At 36.5% G+C, this 18,759-nt stretch overlaps 1 protein-coding gene across 5 annotated transcripts in view; it reads left to right on the plus strand.

Moving 5' to 3' along the window:
* VPS8 (VPS8 subunit of CORVET complex) overlaps positions 1-18,759 on the plus strand; it is a 247,168-nt gene that overhangs the window by 16,222 nt on the left and 212,187 nt on the right. For 4 of the 5 annotated variants that reach the window (XM_032875548.1, XM_032875549.1, XM_032875550.1 and 1 more), the window contains 5 exons: positions 2,635-2,765; positions 7,804-7,897; positions 11,500-11,532; positions 12,497-12,551; positions 16,009-16,014. In XM_032875548.1, the coding sequence (XP_032731439.1) occupies positions 2,635-2,765; positions 7,804-7,897; positions 11,500-11,532; positions 12,497-12,551; positions 16,009-16,014 (319 nt within the window). The remainder of the gene's footprint in view (positions 1-2,634; positions 2,766-7,803; positions 7,898-11,499; positions 11,533-12,496; positions 12,552-16,008; positions 16,015-18,759) is intronic. The other variant, XM_032875551.1, reaches the window with a different exon arrangement.

The following is an 18,759-nucleotide window of genomic DNA, read 5'->3' on the forward strand; positions in this document are numbered from 1 at the left end:
CTCTTGTCACTTTTTTTTTTTTTTTAATTTATTTGTAGGAAGTCTTTATATGTGATGTATATAGGCACTTTATTAGATATATCTTCTTCCGTTCTGTGGGTCACTTTTTCACTCTATTAATGGTTTCTTTTGATGAGCAGAAGTTCTTAATGTAGTTCAGCTTATTTTGTTTTTCCATTATGGTTAGTTTTTTTGTGTGTCTTGTTTTAAGAATATTTTGAAAATTCCAAGGTCATGATGATGCCATCTTATTTTGTTTTAAAATTTCTATTTTTCTGTCTTTCAAAATTAGATCTGCAATTCATCTGGAATTTTTTGTATGTGATGGTGTGAGGTATGAGCCAGCACCATTTACTGAAAAAATATTCTTTTCTGTGGTGTCACTTTTGTTTTAAATTAGGTGATAATGTCTATATGGGTCTAATTCCATTGGTCTTTCTCCACTTGCCCCAATATCACATTCCAGCATTTGGTATCTAAGAGTCTCAGATCCTTGTTGTTGTTCTTCAAGATTGCCTTGCTTATTCTTGGTCTTTTGCGTTTCCATGTAAGTTTTAGAATCACTTTTTAGTTCATACACAAAGACACACACTGAAATTTGATAGGGTTGTGTAGATTTTACATATCAGTGCAGGAAAATTGGTATCTCTGCTGTATAGATAGTAATTTTAAATTTAGCCATATTGATAAGCTTTAATTCTCTTCTTCATTTTTTCCTTTCGGGTATCCTGTAAGCCCTTAACCCTGGCTTAATTTAACTGATCTGTTGTCTTTAATTACATCCCCAGGCTGCTTAAGAAAATCAGATAAGATTCTGATTGACCTTCTTGCTTAAGCCCTTGGTGCTGCAGTTCTAATTTCTGAATTATTTCCTTTCCCTTTTCCCTACAGCCTTTTTCCACTCTACAGCTGTCAAGAGACCATCTCTCCTTGCTAATTCTAATCTTGTTCTTAGCAGGTGTGTGTGTGTGTGTGTGTGTGTGTGTGTGTGTGTGTGTGTATAGGTATCTGAAAAGCAGTTGGAAATGGGCCTAAACCTCAAGAGAAATGTTGATACTGAAGATAAAGCTTTTGAAATCATTAGCATGACATTGGACTTGAAACTATAGGTATGGATTAGCTTCTTCATATAGGAAGTGTGTGAAATTGGAAGTGAAGAGAGCTAAGAATATAATCCCAGAGAATAGCATCAGTTAGAGGTTGGGCTGAGGAGAAAATAGAGAACATGACTGCTAGAAGAGGCCTCATAAGTTGGGAGGTGTAGCAGGGCACAGATGAATAGGAAACCAAGGGAAGAGAAAGTTTCAAGAAGTAGGGAATGGTCAGTAGTGTTAAATGATGTCAGGACAAGGGCATGCTAACTGAAGGTAGGCCATGGATTTGGCTAGTACCTTCAGCAGAGGCCGTAGTCAATAGCTAGCAACGGTGGAGAGTGTGGAGATAATGAGTTGAGATTGCTCTCATTATGGGTGTCGATGGAAATGGTAAGGCAGAATGCAGTCCAGCCGAAAGAGGAGTGTATGGTCCGAGCATTTTTCTTTAATGTCTGTTGCTCAGAATCAACCTGTTCAAAGCTAAACTCCTCCTTCTGCCTTATCTGCCGTTCTTCTGCTTTCTTAGTGAAACCATTTGCCTGGTTGTTCAAGCTAGAAACCTTGGAGTCCTCTTTGATTTCTCCTTTACCACCCCACCTCCCAGCCTCTGCTGTTTCAGTGTAAACAGGGACCTTGTGTTTTCCAGTAATGTTTCTTTAATTTTTCCTTCTCTTGACCTCTTCTGCCGAATTCTTAGGCTCTATTCTCTTTTTCCTTGACATTGCCATACCTTCTTACTGGTTCTTAATAGTTTCCTTGTCTCAGTCTCCCCCAGTGTCCTCATCTGTCTTCCTGATGCCCCAGTTTTCTTTCTAAGAGGTGGGTCCTGTCATGTGCGCCTACTTCTTAAACATCTTTGTTGCCTGCCTACTGTCTACTCTATATAATACCCTATTTCATTCAATGAGTAATACTGATTGTATGTCTGGTGTAGCACTGGGCACTAGGGAATATTGTGGTCGACAAGGAGGACATGGGCCCTGCTGTCACCTGGCATGGTGGAATATAAGGTTTTTTACAGTTTGGGTCCCAAACTGTAGGATCACCTATGACTCCTGCTCATATATTCCAGGACTACCTTTTCCAGGAGCAAAATACGTTTTATGAAATCACTGTGTTTGCAGATGCTCTTTCAAACCCAGGATGCCTTTCTTCCATTTGTCCTATTTTCTCACGGCGTACTGTTTGTAGTAAGGTGGTATTTGTTTTCTTCTAATTAGCCACTGGCTGTTAGTTAACTAGTCAATCATCTGTAGAGGTTCAAATTTTAAGAAATATTCTGCTGCTAACAATAATTTGCATAACTGCTCCTGCTTCTTCCTGGTACAAGGGAGAAATTTTTGGAATGAACTCTTCGTAGAGACAGATCTATCTAGATTCAGTCTTGAATGTTATTCATTCAATAACAATGCATAGAAAAAAGATTTTAAAAAATAAGCAGAAATGAGCACAAGAGTGTTTTCGAGAAACCCGTAATGCCTGTCTGACTTACAGGCCATTTGGAATTCTGAATTTATTGATCCATTTTCTTCCAATGTAGACTGATGATGAAGAGGAGTCTTTTGTTCTTGAGGATCCTACATTGTTAAACATTGATACTATTGATTCTCACTCCTATGATACTTCGTCTGTGGCAAGTTCAGATAGTGGTGACAGGACCAACTTAAAAAGGTAAGTATTCACTTAAATCACACTTGCATGTGCTTGCAGTATTGATCATTTAAAATGTAAATATCTGTGCTACAGTATGGTCTGCTGAAGGCCTGCATAGGGGTAGAAGGCCCACTTGGGTGGAAATAATTTGCTTGTTAGACCCTAAAGATCTTCCACTGTTGATGGGAGAGGCTAAACAGGTGGATGCCATGACCACTGCCCTCTGCACCTCCAGTAGGGAGCCATAATAACAGTGAGGGCCCCCCCCAGAAGCAGTAGGGCCCTAGGAGGGAGCATGAGTCAAATTTGGCACGGTGTCTGTGGTAGAAACACAGAGTTTGGTTCGCCTCACCGCCATTATGGTCTCTGCACTCGCCATCCCCTTCTTCCCACTCTCTAAGGTCAGCTGCAGCATTCCTTCATTGCCTTGGAATGGGTTCAGAGGAGAATCACAAAATGATTAAAGATTTGGGAAAAGGACTTCTAACCCTAAGTAACTTCATTTTGGCTGCTTTTCACCTCCCAAATTCTGGGAGAGCACATGAAAAGGAAAGCGAAGTGGAGGAAGGAATTATTGAATTCATGTGTAACTTTAATGTTGATAAAGTCACGTGTATTTTTCCTTTCCTAAATTTTGCCTGTATTAGTGCTGTCTTCTTAGCTTGTCAACTCTTGCGGGATAGGGACCATTGCTGGATATATTAACCTGTTCATCACTGTCTCCTACAAATAGATAAATGTGTTTTCCCCCCAGCTTTATTGAGATATGACTGATATATAACATTAGGCAAATATAAGGTATAAGTGTGATTCTTTGATACACTATTTGTGAAATCATTACCCAGTAGGGTTAGTTAACACCTTCATCACCTCACATAATTACCCTTTCTATTTTGGTAAGAACATTTAAGATCTACTCTTTTAGTAACTTTCAAGTATATAACACGTTATTGTTAGCTATAGTCCTCATGCTGTAATGTTAGATCCCTAGAACTGACTCATCTTACAACTTGAAGTTTGTATCTTTGACCAACATCTCCACATTTCCCTCACTTCTTAGCCCCTAGTAACTACAGTTCTACTCTGCCTCTATGAGTTAGTCTTTTTTAAATTCCACAGGTAAGTGAGATCATATAATATTTGTCTTTTTTCTGTGTGACTTAACTCCATGTAGCATAATGCCCTCAAGGTCCGTTCATGTTGTTACACATGGCAAGATTTCCTTCTTTATCATGACTGAATAATACTCCTGTGTGTGTGCATGTGTTTGTGTGTCTGTGTGTCCATCCTCTTATTTTTACCCATTTGTCTGACGGTGACACTTAGATTATTTCCATATCTTGGCTATTATGAATAATGCTGTAATGAACATGGCAGCACTGATACTTCTTTGAGATAGTGATTTTGTTTTCTTTGGCTGTCTACCCAGAAGTGGGATTGTTGGATCATATGGTAATTCAGTTTTTAATTTTGGGGGAAACTTCCATACAGTTTTCCACAGTGGCTGCACCAGTTTACATTCCTACCCACCAGTGTGCAAGGATTCCCTTCTCTCCACATTCTCACCAATAATTGTGATCTATTGCCTTTTTAAATTTTTTTTTAAGATTTCACCTATTCATTTGAGAGAATGAGAAAGAGAGAGAGTGAGTGAGACTGAGCACAGGCCAGGGTGGGCAGGGAGAGGGAGAAGCAGACTCCCTGCTGAGCAGGGAGTCCAGTGCAGGATTCGAACCCAGGACCCTAGGACCATGACCTGAGCCGAAAACAGATGCCCAGCTGACCGAGCCACCTTCTCTTTTTGATAATAGCCATTGCAATAGGCAGTATCTTACTACAGTTTTGATTTGCTTTTCCCTGATGGTTAGTGATGCTAAACAGTTTGCATGTACTTGTTGGCCATGTGTATGTCTTCTTTGGAAAAATGTCTGTTCAGATCCTCTGCCTATTGTTTACTCAAATTGTTTGATTTTTTTTGTTTTGTTTTGTTTGGTTTTTTGTTTTTGCTATTTGGACAGTCGTCTCCCTTTTCCACAGGGGATACATTCCAAGACCTCCAGTGCATGCCTAAAATTTGCAGATAGTACTGAGTCCTATATAAACTATGTTTCTTCCTGTATATACCTATAATAAAGTATGATTTGTAAATTAGACATAGTAAGAGATTAACAGTAATAAAATAGAACAATTATAAGAATGTACTCTTATTAATAAAAGTTATGTGAACATGGTCTCTCTCATATTTTATCATACTATACCTACCCTTCTTATAATGTCTTGAGATGATGAAATGCCCATGTGATGAGATGAAGTGAGGTGAGTGACATAGGCATGACACTGGGTTAGGCTACACTATTAACCTTCTGACAACACTTCAGAAGGAGGATCATCTGGATTGTGGTTGACAACAAGTAACTGAAACCAGTTGTCTGGTGACAACTATTTTCTACTACCCCATAGGTTGTCTTTTCATTTTGTTGATATTCTTTTGCTGTGCAAAAGTTTTTTAGTTTGATATAGTCTCATTTATTTACAGTTGCTTTTGTTCATTGTGCTTTTGGTGACTTATACAAAAAATCCATTGCCATGACCAACATTAAGGAGCTTTTTCCCCTATGTTTTCTTCTAAGAGTTTTATGGCTTGGGTTTTATATAAGTCTTTAATCCATTTAATGCCTATAATTTTTGTGAGTGGTGTAAGATAAAGGTACAGTTTCATCTGCATGTGATTATCTAGTTTTCCCAACACCATTTATTAGAGACTATATTCTCTCCCCATTGAGTGTTTTTGATTTCATTGTCAAATAGTAGTTGAACATATTATATAGCTGTTTTTTTCTGGACTCTCAATTTTGTTCCATTGGTGTCTCTGTCAGTTTTATGCCAGTACCATACTGATTTTTGTTTTGTTTTTGTTTCATACTGTTGAGTACAGCTTTGTGAGAGAGTTTGATCAGAAAGTGTGATGCCTCCAGCTTTGTTCTTTCTCAAGATTGCTTAGGCTAATTGGGGTCAGTTGTGTTTCTAAACACCAACAGTGAAATATCTGAAAAAGGAGTAAAATAATTCAATTTATAGTAGTATAAAAACAGTAAAATACTTATGAATAAATTTAACCCAAGAAGTGAAAGAACTATACACTGGGAATTATAAGACATTGCTGCAAGAAATTGAGGACACAAATAAATGGAAAAATACCCCATGTTCATGGATTAATATTATTAAAATGTCCATACTGCTCCAAGCCATTTGCAGTCAAATGCTCTACCACTGAGCTATACCCCCTCTCCAACCCATCTGTAGATGCAACACAGTCTTTTATCAACATATTGGGGGGGTTGGGAGAGGGTGGTTGGGTTATGGACACTGGGGAGGGTCTGTGCTATGGTGAGTGCTGTGAAATGTGTAAGCCTGATGATTCACAGACCTGTACCCCTGGGACAAATAATACATTATATGTTAATAAAAAAAATTTTTTTTAAGTTGAGATTTTTCACAAAAGTAGAAAATCTAAAATTTGTATGGAACCATGATAAGTGATTTTGACAATCTGGTCTCTATCTGCTTCAAAGATACAATGTCTTTTAATGAGTAAGTCACAGGAATACAAGTCCCAGCACAAGGAATCCAGTCAGTGATATTGTAATGGTGATGGAACAGAAAGGCTGGTAGCTGCCCTTGTGGTGAGCACTACATACTGTATGTACTTGTCAAATCACTAAGTTGTACTCCTGAAACTAATGTGTGTCAGTTGTACTCAAATTAAGAAAATATATATGGTGTCTGTTTTTTTGTTGTTGTTGTTTGTTTTTGCCTTCTTTAATGTCAGAACTCTTGCATAGCATCAGTCTGGACCCTGCTTACCATTTTGACTTAATCTCTAAACACCCCCACACCCATCCTTGTGGTCGGTGCCTTTTGTGTACTTATATTCCCCTCACATAGACATCTTCATGTTTCTATTTGTGTCTTTTTGTTGCCTGCCACCCTCCTCATTATCCATCCAGGCCAGGTCAGACATCTCTTTTCTATAGCTGTCTCTGATAGCCCCCTAATAAGTAGGATTGAACTCTTTATTTCATCTCTGTAGTGCTTTATCCGTTGTTGTTTTCTAACATTTATCTTTTAAGATTAAGTTACTTATGGGGCTCCTGGGTGGCTCAGGCAGTTAAGCATTTGCATTCAGCTCAGGTCATGATCCTGGAGTCCTGGAATCAAGCCCTGAGTGGTGTCAGGCTCCCTGCTCAGTGGAGACTCTGCTTTTCCCTCTGCCTCTGCCATTCCCCCTGCTCTTCTGCATTCTCTCTCCCTCTCTTGCTAATTCTCTCTCTCAAATAAATAAAATCTTAAAAAAAAAAAAGATTATGTTACTTATGAATCCCTGTATTTAGGCTGCGAGGTCCTTGAAACCAGGAAGCTTGACTTCCTTATTTTTGTCTCCTCAGAGCATACTTTCAGTCACAGAGAGGAGGTGCTCAGTGTTTGGGAGAAAATTAAAAATCCTTTTTTATATGATGATGAGTTGGGTAAGTGAAAGGAGCTGTTAGGAGCAGGAGAGAAAAAATAATGAGTGGGGATTTTGAGGTGCTTGGTGGAAGAATGAGAGAGGGCAGTTAAAGACAGGAGGGCAAGAAAGGTGGGCAAGGGTAGAAGGTAGGTAGAGGTAAGGCAGACGTGCAGGGCACGATAGGCAGTCTTCTGGTGAGTAGTTGAATGTCTTGCTATAGTTGAAGGTGGGTAAGGAGTAGTGTGAATCAGTGAAAAAGGAATGGTGGCTTTATTCATTTTCCTGCTTGTGCTTCTCTGAGGTTCAGGGTGGGTTTAGTACAACATCGTAATGTAGGACCATTGAAATCTTTATACCCTTTTGCAAACCGAGCTAACAAATTACTGTCAGTGTTGTTTTCTACTTTTCTTATTTTTCTTATTTTTATGTGTGTTTTGGACTTTCAAAGCTTTGAGACCCTGGTTTTTCAAAAAAATTTTTTTATGTTCTTAAACATTTTCTTTTTTTTCTTCTTTTCTTTTTCTTTTTTCTTTTATTTTTTTTTTTTAGGAAGAAGAAATTACCTGATTCTTTTTCACTCCATGGGTCAGTTATGCGACATTCACTTTTGAAGGGAATTTCTGCCCAGATAGTGTCTGCAGCTGTAAGTATTTTGTTCTCTTCCCCAGCTTTGTAACCTGCAATGGCATAATGAAGTAGGAATGAGCATAAAACAAAGCACAGCACTTCTCTTGGCCCGAGGCTTAAAAAAAGAAATAGAATCTGGCTTTCATGGGTTTTGTGTGATTGTTTTTGACTCATAAGACATGGCTACACATCTTGACGTAGAAATTAGTGCAGCCATGAAATAAAGGTCTGCTCAGAGTCTCTGGTGTGCCTAAATGAAATATGGCAGCAAGCCTAAAAGGAACACTATCTGCCTTTTCTTTAAATTCCTTTTCAGTTTAGTTGCCATCTTGTGTATTTGGTTGAGTTAGAGTGCTTGTTTTTTTTTAGTCTTTTCATATGGAGAAATGATTGATCAGAATCTTTTACAACTGAGTGATTTTCTTGTAATTCACAAAACCCTTTTCATGTACCTTATTTTATTTACTCTTACAACTTTGAAAGTAAGGAAAGCCATATCCCGTTTTACAAATGAGAAGACAGGCTCAGAGAGGTGATATATTAACTTGTCTTACATCATTGGGTTAGGAGATAGCAGAACAATTACTCAAAATTGTGGTTTCTGGCTCCAGCTGTTGTGCTGCTTTGTTGTGAAATGGAGGTGGTATTGGTGAATGTGGCCAGTGTGTAATGGCTGCAACAGAATGTCTGTGGTCTTTGAAAATTTTTTTAGAGTACAGAATTGATGCAAAAATGGTTAATAGATCATTAAGGCAATAGATGCTGATTCTGGTATGTTTTATCAAATTTTCCTTTGACCTCAAAGCCTATTAATTCTATGTGGTCTTTAAGTTTTAGTTTTCTGAATTGATTGTGTAGGTCCTATGTGTAATAATGATGATGACAATGATGACATATTCATATCCCAGGAACTTTGACTTTTTTAATGTTTTCATGGAGTTTGATTGGTATTTTGCATATTCAGTTTGGACAGTTTTAATTTTCCAGAAGGGTAAGAGCTTGATAAAGGAGTGGCATCACAACATCATAATCACATTGCAATTGTCACGTTTATCTGAGAAAGCTTTTGTTGTAGAAACCAAACCAACCAAAGCAAAAAAGGAAGAAAGTGTTCTCTGTGGGCAATTGGTATACCCTGACCCAGCTCATATATCATGAAGTCAATTTAAATAGAGAGATAGTCAAGCCATGGAGGGAACCTGGGCAATTGTCCTTCCTCTTTTAGGTGGAGAGTAACTCAGATTTGCTAGAATGGGAACCACCTGTTGAGGATTACATTTCCATGACGTTTTCTGAATTTAATCCTTATGTAGGTGATGAAATTCATTCCTTTCAAGATCAAGATGAACCAGAACAGTCATTTGACCCACCTGTGCAGTTTTAAAAATATTTTGAATAATGGAGACTGAACTAAAACTCAGACACTGAACATTGATCAGATAAATCTGTTATTTAAAAGGGTTTCTTCTCCCTCTTGAAGAGGAGGGAAAAATTCTAATAAATCCCAGAGTGTTTGCATTCTGTTCTTATTTCATTGCCATGGCTGAGCTCCTTTGGTCTGTTAAAATGAAACCTGCTTTTCCTGTGACAGTGCTCAGACACTGCCTTCCTACTTTTGGATTACCAGCTCAGTTTAAATTGTATGCACTTCTGTGACGGTTGGTTTATTAACATGTAAAGCTAGTTATATTTTGGGGTATCTCTCCTAAATAGTTGTTGAATAATACCTTCAGCCATGTGGATAATGATGGTTATGTTATTAGGGTTGCCTGGGGCCTCACTCATCACGGCTTTGCAGCCCATGCATGAAGAACACGTAGGAGAGATGAAGCTTTTGGAGTTGTGAATGAAGTTCACAGCTCATTCACAGATGAAAGTACTATGACAGATGACTGTATTTTAAACTAATGCAAAATCATTTTAAAGGCTATCTATTACTTTGATGATCACCCAAGATAATAGAGATACCTTAGCACAGTGTTCCAGAATGTGTCCAACATATAAGAAGCTCCCGGCATGCTGATTAAAATGCAGATTCCTGGGCACCACCCAGACCTACTGAATTGGCATCTTTCCTAGTATAGCATAGGGATCTGCATTTTAGCAGGTATCCTCAATGATTTTAATGTAGCCTGGCTTTCGAGAATCACTACTCGAAGATGTTGCAACACCAGTACTAAAATTCTGTGATCTCTAAAATGCTTTCCACATCTCATTTTTTTGTTGTTGTTGTTGTTGTTATTTTTTATATTTTTAATTTTTGGGGGGTTTGTTTATTTTTAACTTTTTTTTTTAATCTTTTATTTCTTTTCAGTGGTGTATAAACAATGAATTCTGTTTTTAACTTTAAAGCAAGCTGACTTTCTGATTTCATTATTCAGATTCCATTTCGAATTTACTTTATGTTCTTCATCTGCTCTCTCATTCTTTTTCCCTATCCAGGACACAGATCAATCATTCATTTTATTGCATGCATCTTAATTGTCAGGCATGTTAGGTGTACTTGACACACACATGTCCATACAAGGTTGGGTATATCCTGCTCTCCAGAACATTGAATATAACAGCCTTGGCATTGTTCTTCCTTATATTCCTGTGCTCTGGAGTAATTTTCTTGAGTTAGCTCCCAGGAAGCTCCATAAAATTGTATAAAATCCATTCTGCCTTCTGAGAGATTCTGATGACTAATTGACCACATTGGCAAGGACAGACAGAAAAGAAATGTAGGAGTGATATTAATTAAAGGGCCTGGCTTGGGAACTGAAGCTGGGTTTGAGACGTAGTTCTGCCACTTCTTGAATAACCTTGGGCAAGTCAGTTATGCTCTTTAAAACTTGTTTTCTTAATCTAGAAAGTCAGAATAATACATGTCTTATCTGTCCCTTGCAGTTTGAGAAGCAAATAGGGTAATATATGTATGTGAAAGCTCTTTGCTACTACAGTGCTGATCATTGTCAGCTCTTATTATTTAAAGCTATAAAAGTATCACATAGATACCTTTATGTTTATATGATACTTTACATTTAATGTGATCCTCAGGACAACTCATTGAGGTATATAGGGCAGTATTTGCTATTTCCTTTAACAGAGGAGGAAACTAATAACCAGAGGGTTAGGTGACTTTTCCAAGGTCATACGTTACTGTATAGAGTTAATTTATTTTCTTATGCTTAAGAACTGACTGAATACACCCTACTTGGGTTTAATTGAGGGTTTATTGGATAATCTGCTGGGTAGGAAGCTTAGAGGAAGAATATTGTAGCGTGTTTCCCTTTTCTAAAATCTTCATGTACTGTTATCATTTTAACCTGTAGTGCTTAGGGTTTATTCACATTATTGAAAATGGAACTTCTTTCCTCTCTTTTTCTTTGTTTTCATTTATAATCAGTATCTTTCCTAAAGCATTTGTTACAGTTAGTAAAATAATCCACTCTCATGCTCTTTGTATTTTGTTGTTTATATACAACTTTTGTGGTTTCTCTTAGTTGGGGGCAAAAATGAAGGTTCCATCTCTTGTCTGGATTGATTTGGATTAAAGTATATGTAAAAAGAGGGGCTTACATCATTTTCTGTTTAAAAATGAGAATATCTTTCAAATACTCTTTTAATTTTGCTTAGGACAAAGTGGATGCTGGCTTGCCTACAGCAATTGTAAGTACACTTTAAATAATCCTTTAAAGGTAAGCTTTCAATTTGATTAGGTTTTCTTAGATTTATTCTTCTAATGTTCAAAGTTATTGCATAAATTATTATGATAATAAATTTGTAGGTCATTTACTGCCAGTAGTCAAGTTTAAAATTTTTATATATTGAATGTTCTCTTCCTTTCTATGTATTATTATTCCTTAGGCTTTTGTTTGAGAAGCATATAATGGAATAATGATTAGCCTTTTCCAGGATTATTTATATGTGGTCCTCCCATGCCCAAGTAAATTTGCTCCTTCTGTGATTTGGCCTCCCTTTGGTTATAAGGGAGTGGAAAACAGCATTTGGTGAAATCACTTTGTGGTAAATAGTACATTTAATAGTCCTGAACTCCCTTGCCAAGCCTGCCAAATAGTAAATCTGTGGCGCGATTATAGAGAACTGGGGGATATTGAAAGCACGCTAATTCCTTCTTTTCTTGAACACTTCCAGCTGTGTCCTGTAGCTTTCTTATTAGTTAGTCAATTGTTGAGGAAGTGGGCTGAATTTTGAATATTTCTGGTGCCTTTTGGCTCCTATGAATAAGCTGAAGGGCTTTCTCACCCCTTTCCCACACCTCATAGCTGGCTCTTGGTTGGGTAGCAAAGTGCCTCTTACTTTGTCTGGACTCCTGAAATTTTTTTTCTTTTTTAAATTGCTTTAGAGGAAGCTAAGTGGTGTGTTTTTGCCTATAATGTTGAACATATGATATTTTGATATTGTTATCCTTGGAGTAAATTTAGAGGGATTCCCAGAAATAAAACGTCCTGAGTTTCATTTCCGTTTCGCCTCCTAGATGAAATTCTCCTTATTTATAATAGTTGGTATGTCATCTGGTGCCTAAAGGAAAGAAGACCAACAAATTCAACTTGGATTGTTTCAAGATCCTTGATGTGATATTTCGAAATGTAATCTTCCCTTTTGTTCTCAGGCAGTATCCAGTCTGATAGCTGTGGGTACATCTCATGGATTGGCTTTAATATTTGGTAAATTTTCTAAGTACTTTCCATATTGTAGATATTAAGTATCCTTTTGGATTTTATATCTTTTAATAGTTTAATTGTAAACTCTGTTTTCTTGTAAAAAAAAAAAATCAGAAAAGTTTGAAAAGTAGCAGTCAGCAGTTTATTTATTGTCAGAGTGCGAGCGTGGGCTTGTGCATGCCCAGAAGCAGGGTGAGCCGCAGGCAGAGGAAGAAGCAGGCCACCTGCTGAGCAAAGAGCCTGATATAGGACTCCATCCCAGGACCCTGGGGTCATGAGTCCTGAGATCATGATCAGAGCTGGAGGCTGATGCTTAACGAATTGAACCGCCCGCGCCCCAGTCAGTAGTTTTGTAGTTAAAATTAGTTGACCCAAGTTCATTTTGTTGCTCATTGCAAGTTTTTCTTCTTCATGAATTTGTAAGTTATCATATCATATCTTTGACTTTGCAGACCTGGACAGAAAGAATATAAAGTTGAAAGGGACCTTGGGTTGTCCTCGTTTGCCTCAGTTTGTGGTGTTGGTGATTTTTTATTCTAAATCATATCCTAGCAGGTATTCTAAAAGATCTTCAGGAAAAGAGACTGACAGGCTTTCTCAGTAATTTTTCATAACTCAAACTGACAATAAGTTCTTTTTTCATTTACATTGTAAATCCTTCTAACCTGAAAAATTTCTAGCCAATAATCACATTCCTTTATTGATTGAGAAGAAAACTTAACATTCATTTGTATGGTAGATGATAGTCTTAAGTATTTTCTCTTTTTTTTCCCTACGTGAGACCAACTGGCCCAAGTTTCCTTACTCTTTGCTTTACTTTTGAATTCAGTACTATGAGCACATCATCTTCTGTTTTGTTTTTTTTAAACAATCAGATAATATTTTTCTGTCATTTTTAATGTTCTGCATCTTCAGTCTTTTGCATCTCTCTTAAATGGAATTCCTAATAACATTGTATTTTAGTATGGAATCTACAGCGTATTGTATGAGGATTACGTGGGAACATTTTAATACACAGTACTACAGTACAACAATTTGATCTCTGTTGGCCTTGAATCATTATTTACCATATGAGTGAAGAACTGGTTATTTTCTCTTGTTTTTGAACAGTTTGAATTCTTCCTTATAAATATGCTAAAAATCTTAATTATCATGTGATTTTAATACCTAAACTTTTCAGAGGTGATTGATTTAAATAATAGAGTTTTATTTTTTGGGAGTGGGAAGAATGAACACAAAATATAATTCTCTTGAGAGAACTTTAGAATTGATTCTTTGAATAATAACTTTTTTCTTATTTCATAATGGATACGTGTTCATAGTAGAAAATTTCTATGAACAAAAGGTTGAAGATACAGTATGACAAACTCTACTTTCCAGGAATAATCCCTAACATTTCTGTATGGCCCTCTAATCTTTTTTTGTACATGTGTGTATATATGTACACACCCAAAATGGAATCATGGTAATTTCTAACCAGCTTTTTCCTCATAATGAACATCTTTGCATGTAATTATATATTCATCTGTAACACCATTTTTTTTTTAAGATTTTATTTATTTATTTGACAGAGATCACAAGTAGGCAGAGAGGCAGGCAGAGAGAGAGAGGAGGAAGCAGGCTCCCTGCCAAGCAGAGAGCCGGATGCAGGACTCAATCCCAGGATCCTGAGATCATGACCTGAGCTGAAGGCAGAAACCCAACCTACTGAGCCACCCAGGCACCCTGTAACACCATTTTTAATGGCTACATAATATTCTTTTAAATGGACTCACCATAATTTACTTAACCATTTCCTACACAGAGACATTTGGGTTGTTTCTAGACAAACAGTACAGCAATGAACATCTTTGTAACTGCATTTTTGTGCACATGATTACTTCTTTAGAACAAATTCCCAAAGGTGAGATTCTTAAAGTCAGGGTATGAACATTTTATTTTTTATTTTTATTTTTTCCAGGTTTCATAATTTAATTAATTAGGAACATTTCAGACACTTCTTATATAACCTAATTGCTTCCAGGAAGTTTTACCAGCCTGCTCTCCTATCAGGTGTAAGAATGCTTATTTTCCTGGGGAGGCATAATTGGTGTTAGATTGAAAGGATTTGGGAAAATGATCTTAGAAGGACCTTTAGTTTAGTCTCCTTATTTTACATATGAGGTGACAGAACTAGAGAGATTAAGAGAGATACATAGAGCCAAGTTCAGAATCAAGAAATACTGAATCCTAGATTAGGATTCAGTATTTTCACCATTCTCAGTAATTCTGTCCTCAGAGAAAAGGAGGCAAATTCCAAGATATATGAAGAAAAGAATTAAGATGAATGAGAATTGAGTATAATGTATATGTTTCTCTCTCCACAGAATGCACATTGATTTTTTGTTCCCACTTACCAGTGTTCACTTTTCCTCAACTCCGTCCTCTTTTAACATCCCTTCCTTACCACAGGGTTATAAGAATATGTATCTGTTTATAATCAAACCATGTAGAGCTACTGCAACAAATTAAATGAATACTTTAAAAATAAAAACCCAATAGAGGAGAAGAGTACATTGTCTTTTGCTACTGTCTTCTTAATTTCCTTGGCCCTGCCTCTTAATTTTTTTAGGTCTCAACAGCTTTGTTGTAGATATGAAATGGTAATCTTTCATTACAGTCTCATGGAAAAGGAAGCATGCCAAAGTGAACATTTTGAGAAAGAATCATAATAGTCTGGTTTTGCTTTGAGTTTTTAATCATGCAGTTAGTAACTTTTACTTAATATTTTTGTGGGAATCTGATTATTTGGACAGTGAGTTTTAACAAATGGGTTAAAATTTGCCATGACAATAACAAATGGCAGAGTGATGCTACTATGAAGTGTCTAGATTAGAAGTCTGGGTTAAATCTGATCTCATTTAAATATCTTTGTTGATCATAGGAAAAGTGTAGCAGGAAGAAGAATTATATTTGTTTAAGTAACATCAGGTTCTTTTTGGAATAGAGGCCTGGGTCATTAAAATGGTGATCATTGTAAGCTTCTTAAAGGTGATGTATGTTGCCTATTTTAATGGACTATAGGTATGTGATATTTATTACATATCCTATTTTTATCCTATTACACAGGATCTCAAAATTCAAATTCATAAAGATGTGTCCCTATTCCAAGGACCTTAGTTTGCTTTTTTGGGGGGTTGTTAGTATACTTTAGTAGATTATCTTTTTGAAGTTGTTTTTGTTTCTGTCAAACTTCTGGACTTGATTTACTTACTGTGCTGTATGATTTGAATATTATGCATTTTCTCTTTCCCATAATCAATATATAATCACAAATTGGTTAATCACACTTAGTATCATTCCCAGAGATAACTAAAGGTTGTCACTTACATTTTTAAAATTTTACCTGTCTTTTTTCTGAACTTTTGAACTGATTTCTTGCTTTTCTCTTTCTTTTGATCTTTTCTCCATGGATTCAAAGGAAAAGGTATAGTAATTTTGGTTTGCATGAGTGACTGTTTTTTCTTTTGACCTTTTTAGTGTTGAAAGAGAATGCTGTCAGTTACAGTTGATGCCTTCTTATGAAATGCTTACTAAAAAAAAAAGCTAAGTGAAACTGGTTAAAGCAGGGAATGTTAAAAATTATAAATACATGCATACTTTCAGTGTTTTATTTTTGATTGAAAATATACAAATATTTTCTCCTTAATCTTTTGATACAGTCCAAAGCCTTTTCTTTGTTTGTATCTGCCAGTTGGAGGTCAGCAGCTCCTTTTTTGGAATAAACTGCATCATTAATGAGTCACATAAAATTTGCTCTTTTATTTTTTATATTTTTAAAGATTATATATTTGACAGAAATCGCATGTAGGCAGAGAGAGAGGAGGAAGCAGGCTCCCTTCTGAGCAGAGAGCCCGATGCGGGGCTCGATCCCAGGACCCTGAGATCATGACCTGAGCTGAAGGCAGAGGCTTAACCCACTGAGCCACCCAGGCGCCCCAAAATTTGCACTTTTAATTAAAAGAAAAAAAGAAGCTTAGGCACCTGGGAATCAATTGAGGAGGATGAAATTGTAATTTCTTACCAAACAACTCTTCAATCTTTGACAGTTATCTTGTCCACATCTTATTTCATGACAGGTTTTCAAAGAAAGACCTTTACCAAGTTTTTCATGAGCATTCGTTTAGTTTTCATGGGAACAATAGCTCTTTATTTTTCACTCTATTCCATCAGTTCACCTACTGTTTAATTAAGTTTTTAAAGTCCAGTAACGTTACAGTGGCATGAGCAGGTTTAGAAATGAACACAGCTAGCTTGCTATAAGTGTTGGCATTCTAGATGACAGCCAGTTAGCCATGGGAATTCACTGTGTCCTGGGCTTCCGTCAGTGAGCTTTACAGAGGAGATGAGGACTTTAATTCTGTGTGTTTGTTAGGTGGAGGTCAGGTAAAGTGCTTCTACTGTTTTATGATCTTTAATGAAAAGTGTTTTCTACTACGTCTTTTCTTCTTTTCTTTTGGTCTTAGAGAATATTTTAATATGCACAAAGGGTAAAAAGTAGTATTGAAGAATGATGAATGCTGGCAATAGAAGAGCTCTATACACACGATTAAGTTTGATTTCTTCTAGGATCTAGTTATTTCCTTCTTTGAAGGCCTTTGGGAACTAGTTAAAACAAATTAGGGATGAAGAAGTAGAGGATTGGGTCAATTTTGGTATATGAAAAGAGCAGAAATTCTCTTGAAGTATGTTCAGATTTAGATTTTATGGCTATTACAGATTTATACATTACTTGTGGCTTTTCTTTCCTATTTAGCACATGATTTTTAAGCCCAGAATATGCTGAGATCTGCCCTAAGCAAAGTATACTTTGATAGATAGATGAATAAAAGAAATAGGTATAATTCATTGCAGTGTTTGCAATAACTAGGGTTCAAGTTGTCTTAGTTGATAAGCTATTTATTATCATTAATAATAATTCCTTGCATTTTTGTAACATTTGATAGTTTTCACATTTTTCATAGGCATTTTCTTACTTAAGCTCTGTGCCAACTCTGTGAAGTTTATATGAAAACTGATAGTCTCATTTCATATTTCTTGCCTAGGGTTATTTGCTTTATAAGGACATACTCCAATTTTTTTTTTTTAAACTAAGTTGACAATGCCAACCACATGTGATTTTATGTGACTCTGTAAATGAAATTAGATGTACTGCTAATTTGATGGTTTCTCCCAACAATAGATAAAGCGGACTTTGAGTGTAGGGGAAAACAGAATTTTTCCTTAAATATTAAGGCATTCAAGAGCCCCTTGGAGGAGTACAGTATGGAGAGCTCTGATTTTTTTTTTTTTTTTTAAACCACTCTTGCTTCTATTCAGGTCCTTCTGTTCTTTCCATATAACTTTATAATTCAAGTGTTTTGAAGAGGTTTATTTTTATTTTTACCAAATGCCCTTTTCCAGAAGTGTCCAGAATAATCTGGGATATGGAATGTTTAGTTACCCCAGCAGAAGAAGCCTCTCTCATAAGATTCTGGTTTCTTCTTTACACAGAAATTCTGCATTTTCTGAATTTAGTCTAAATTGCATGATGGCAGGTTTGTTACTACAGTACTATAAATATAGAATGTAAATAATATGTAAAAAGACAGCAGTAAGAATTGACAAATATCTTTGTGGAGTTAAAACCAGAGTATATTTTATACACTGTCCCAACACCTCACTGCCATGCTTACCATATAAAGGGACATTATAAAGATAACGAATACATTGTAAAAATCAAGGGAAGAAGTTGAGAGTGTTTTTATTAATGCAGTCCCGAGGGATGTAAACCTCCTACGTATTTCAGGAATGACCAAGCTTGATAATTTGGTCCCCCGTGTTGCAGCTAGTTTTTAGTACACAGGGCCCATAGGAAAGCAGAATCCTGTTTGGGTTTTTAATCTAGAAGTTTTTCTTCCTCTCTTTTCTTTATTTCCTCCCTTAATCTTACTTACCCTTATTCTTTATCATATTCCCTCATTCTCCTGTTCTTACTCTCCTTGAGTATAAGAATACTTAAAAATGCAAAGTCTGAACTTTGTTAGATCTGAAAGCAGTAGTGAGTGTCCATAAGTATGGGTAGATGAGAACTGCATACAGTTTGGATCTCAAAGCACAGATTACAAAAGATCCCAGCAGGTGCTATTCAGACACTATTCTGTGCCTGGAAGGCAGGTGGCCCAGATTCACA

This window comes from Lontra canadensis, unplaced genomic scaffold (genome assembly GCF_010015895.1).
Source record: "Lontra canadensis isolate GAN:19392208 unplaced genomic scaffold, GSC_riverotter_1.0 scaffold56, whole genome shotgun sequence".
Classification (NCBI taxonomy): Eukaryota; Metazoa; Chordata; class Mammalia; order Carnivora; family Mustelidae; genus Lontra; species Lontra canadensis.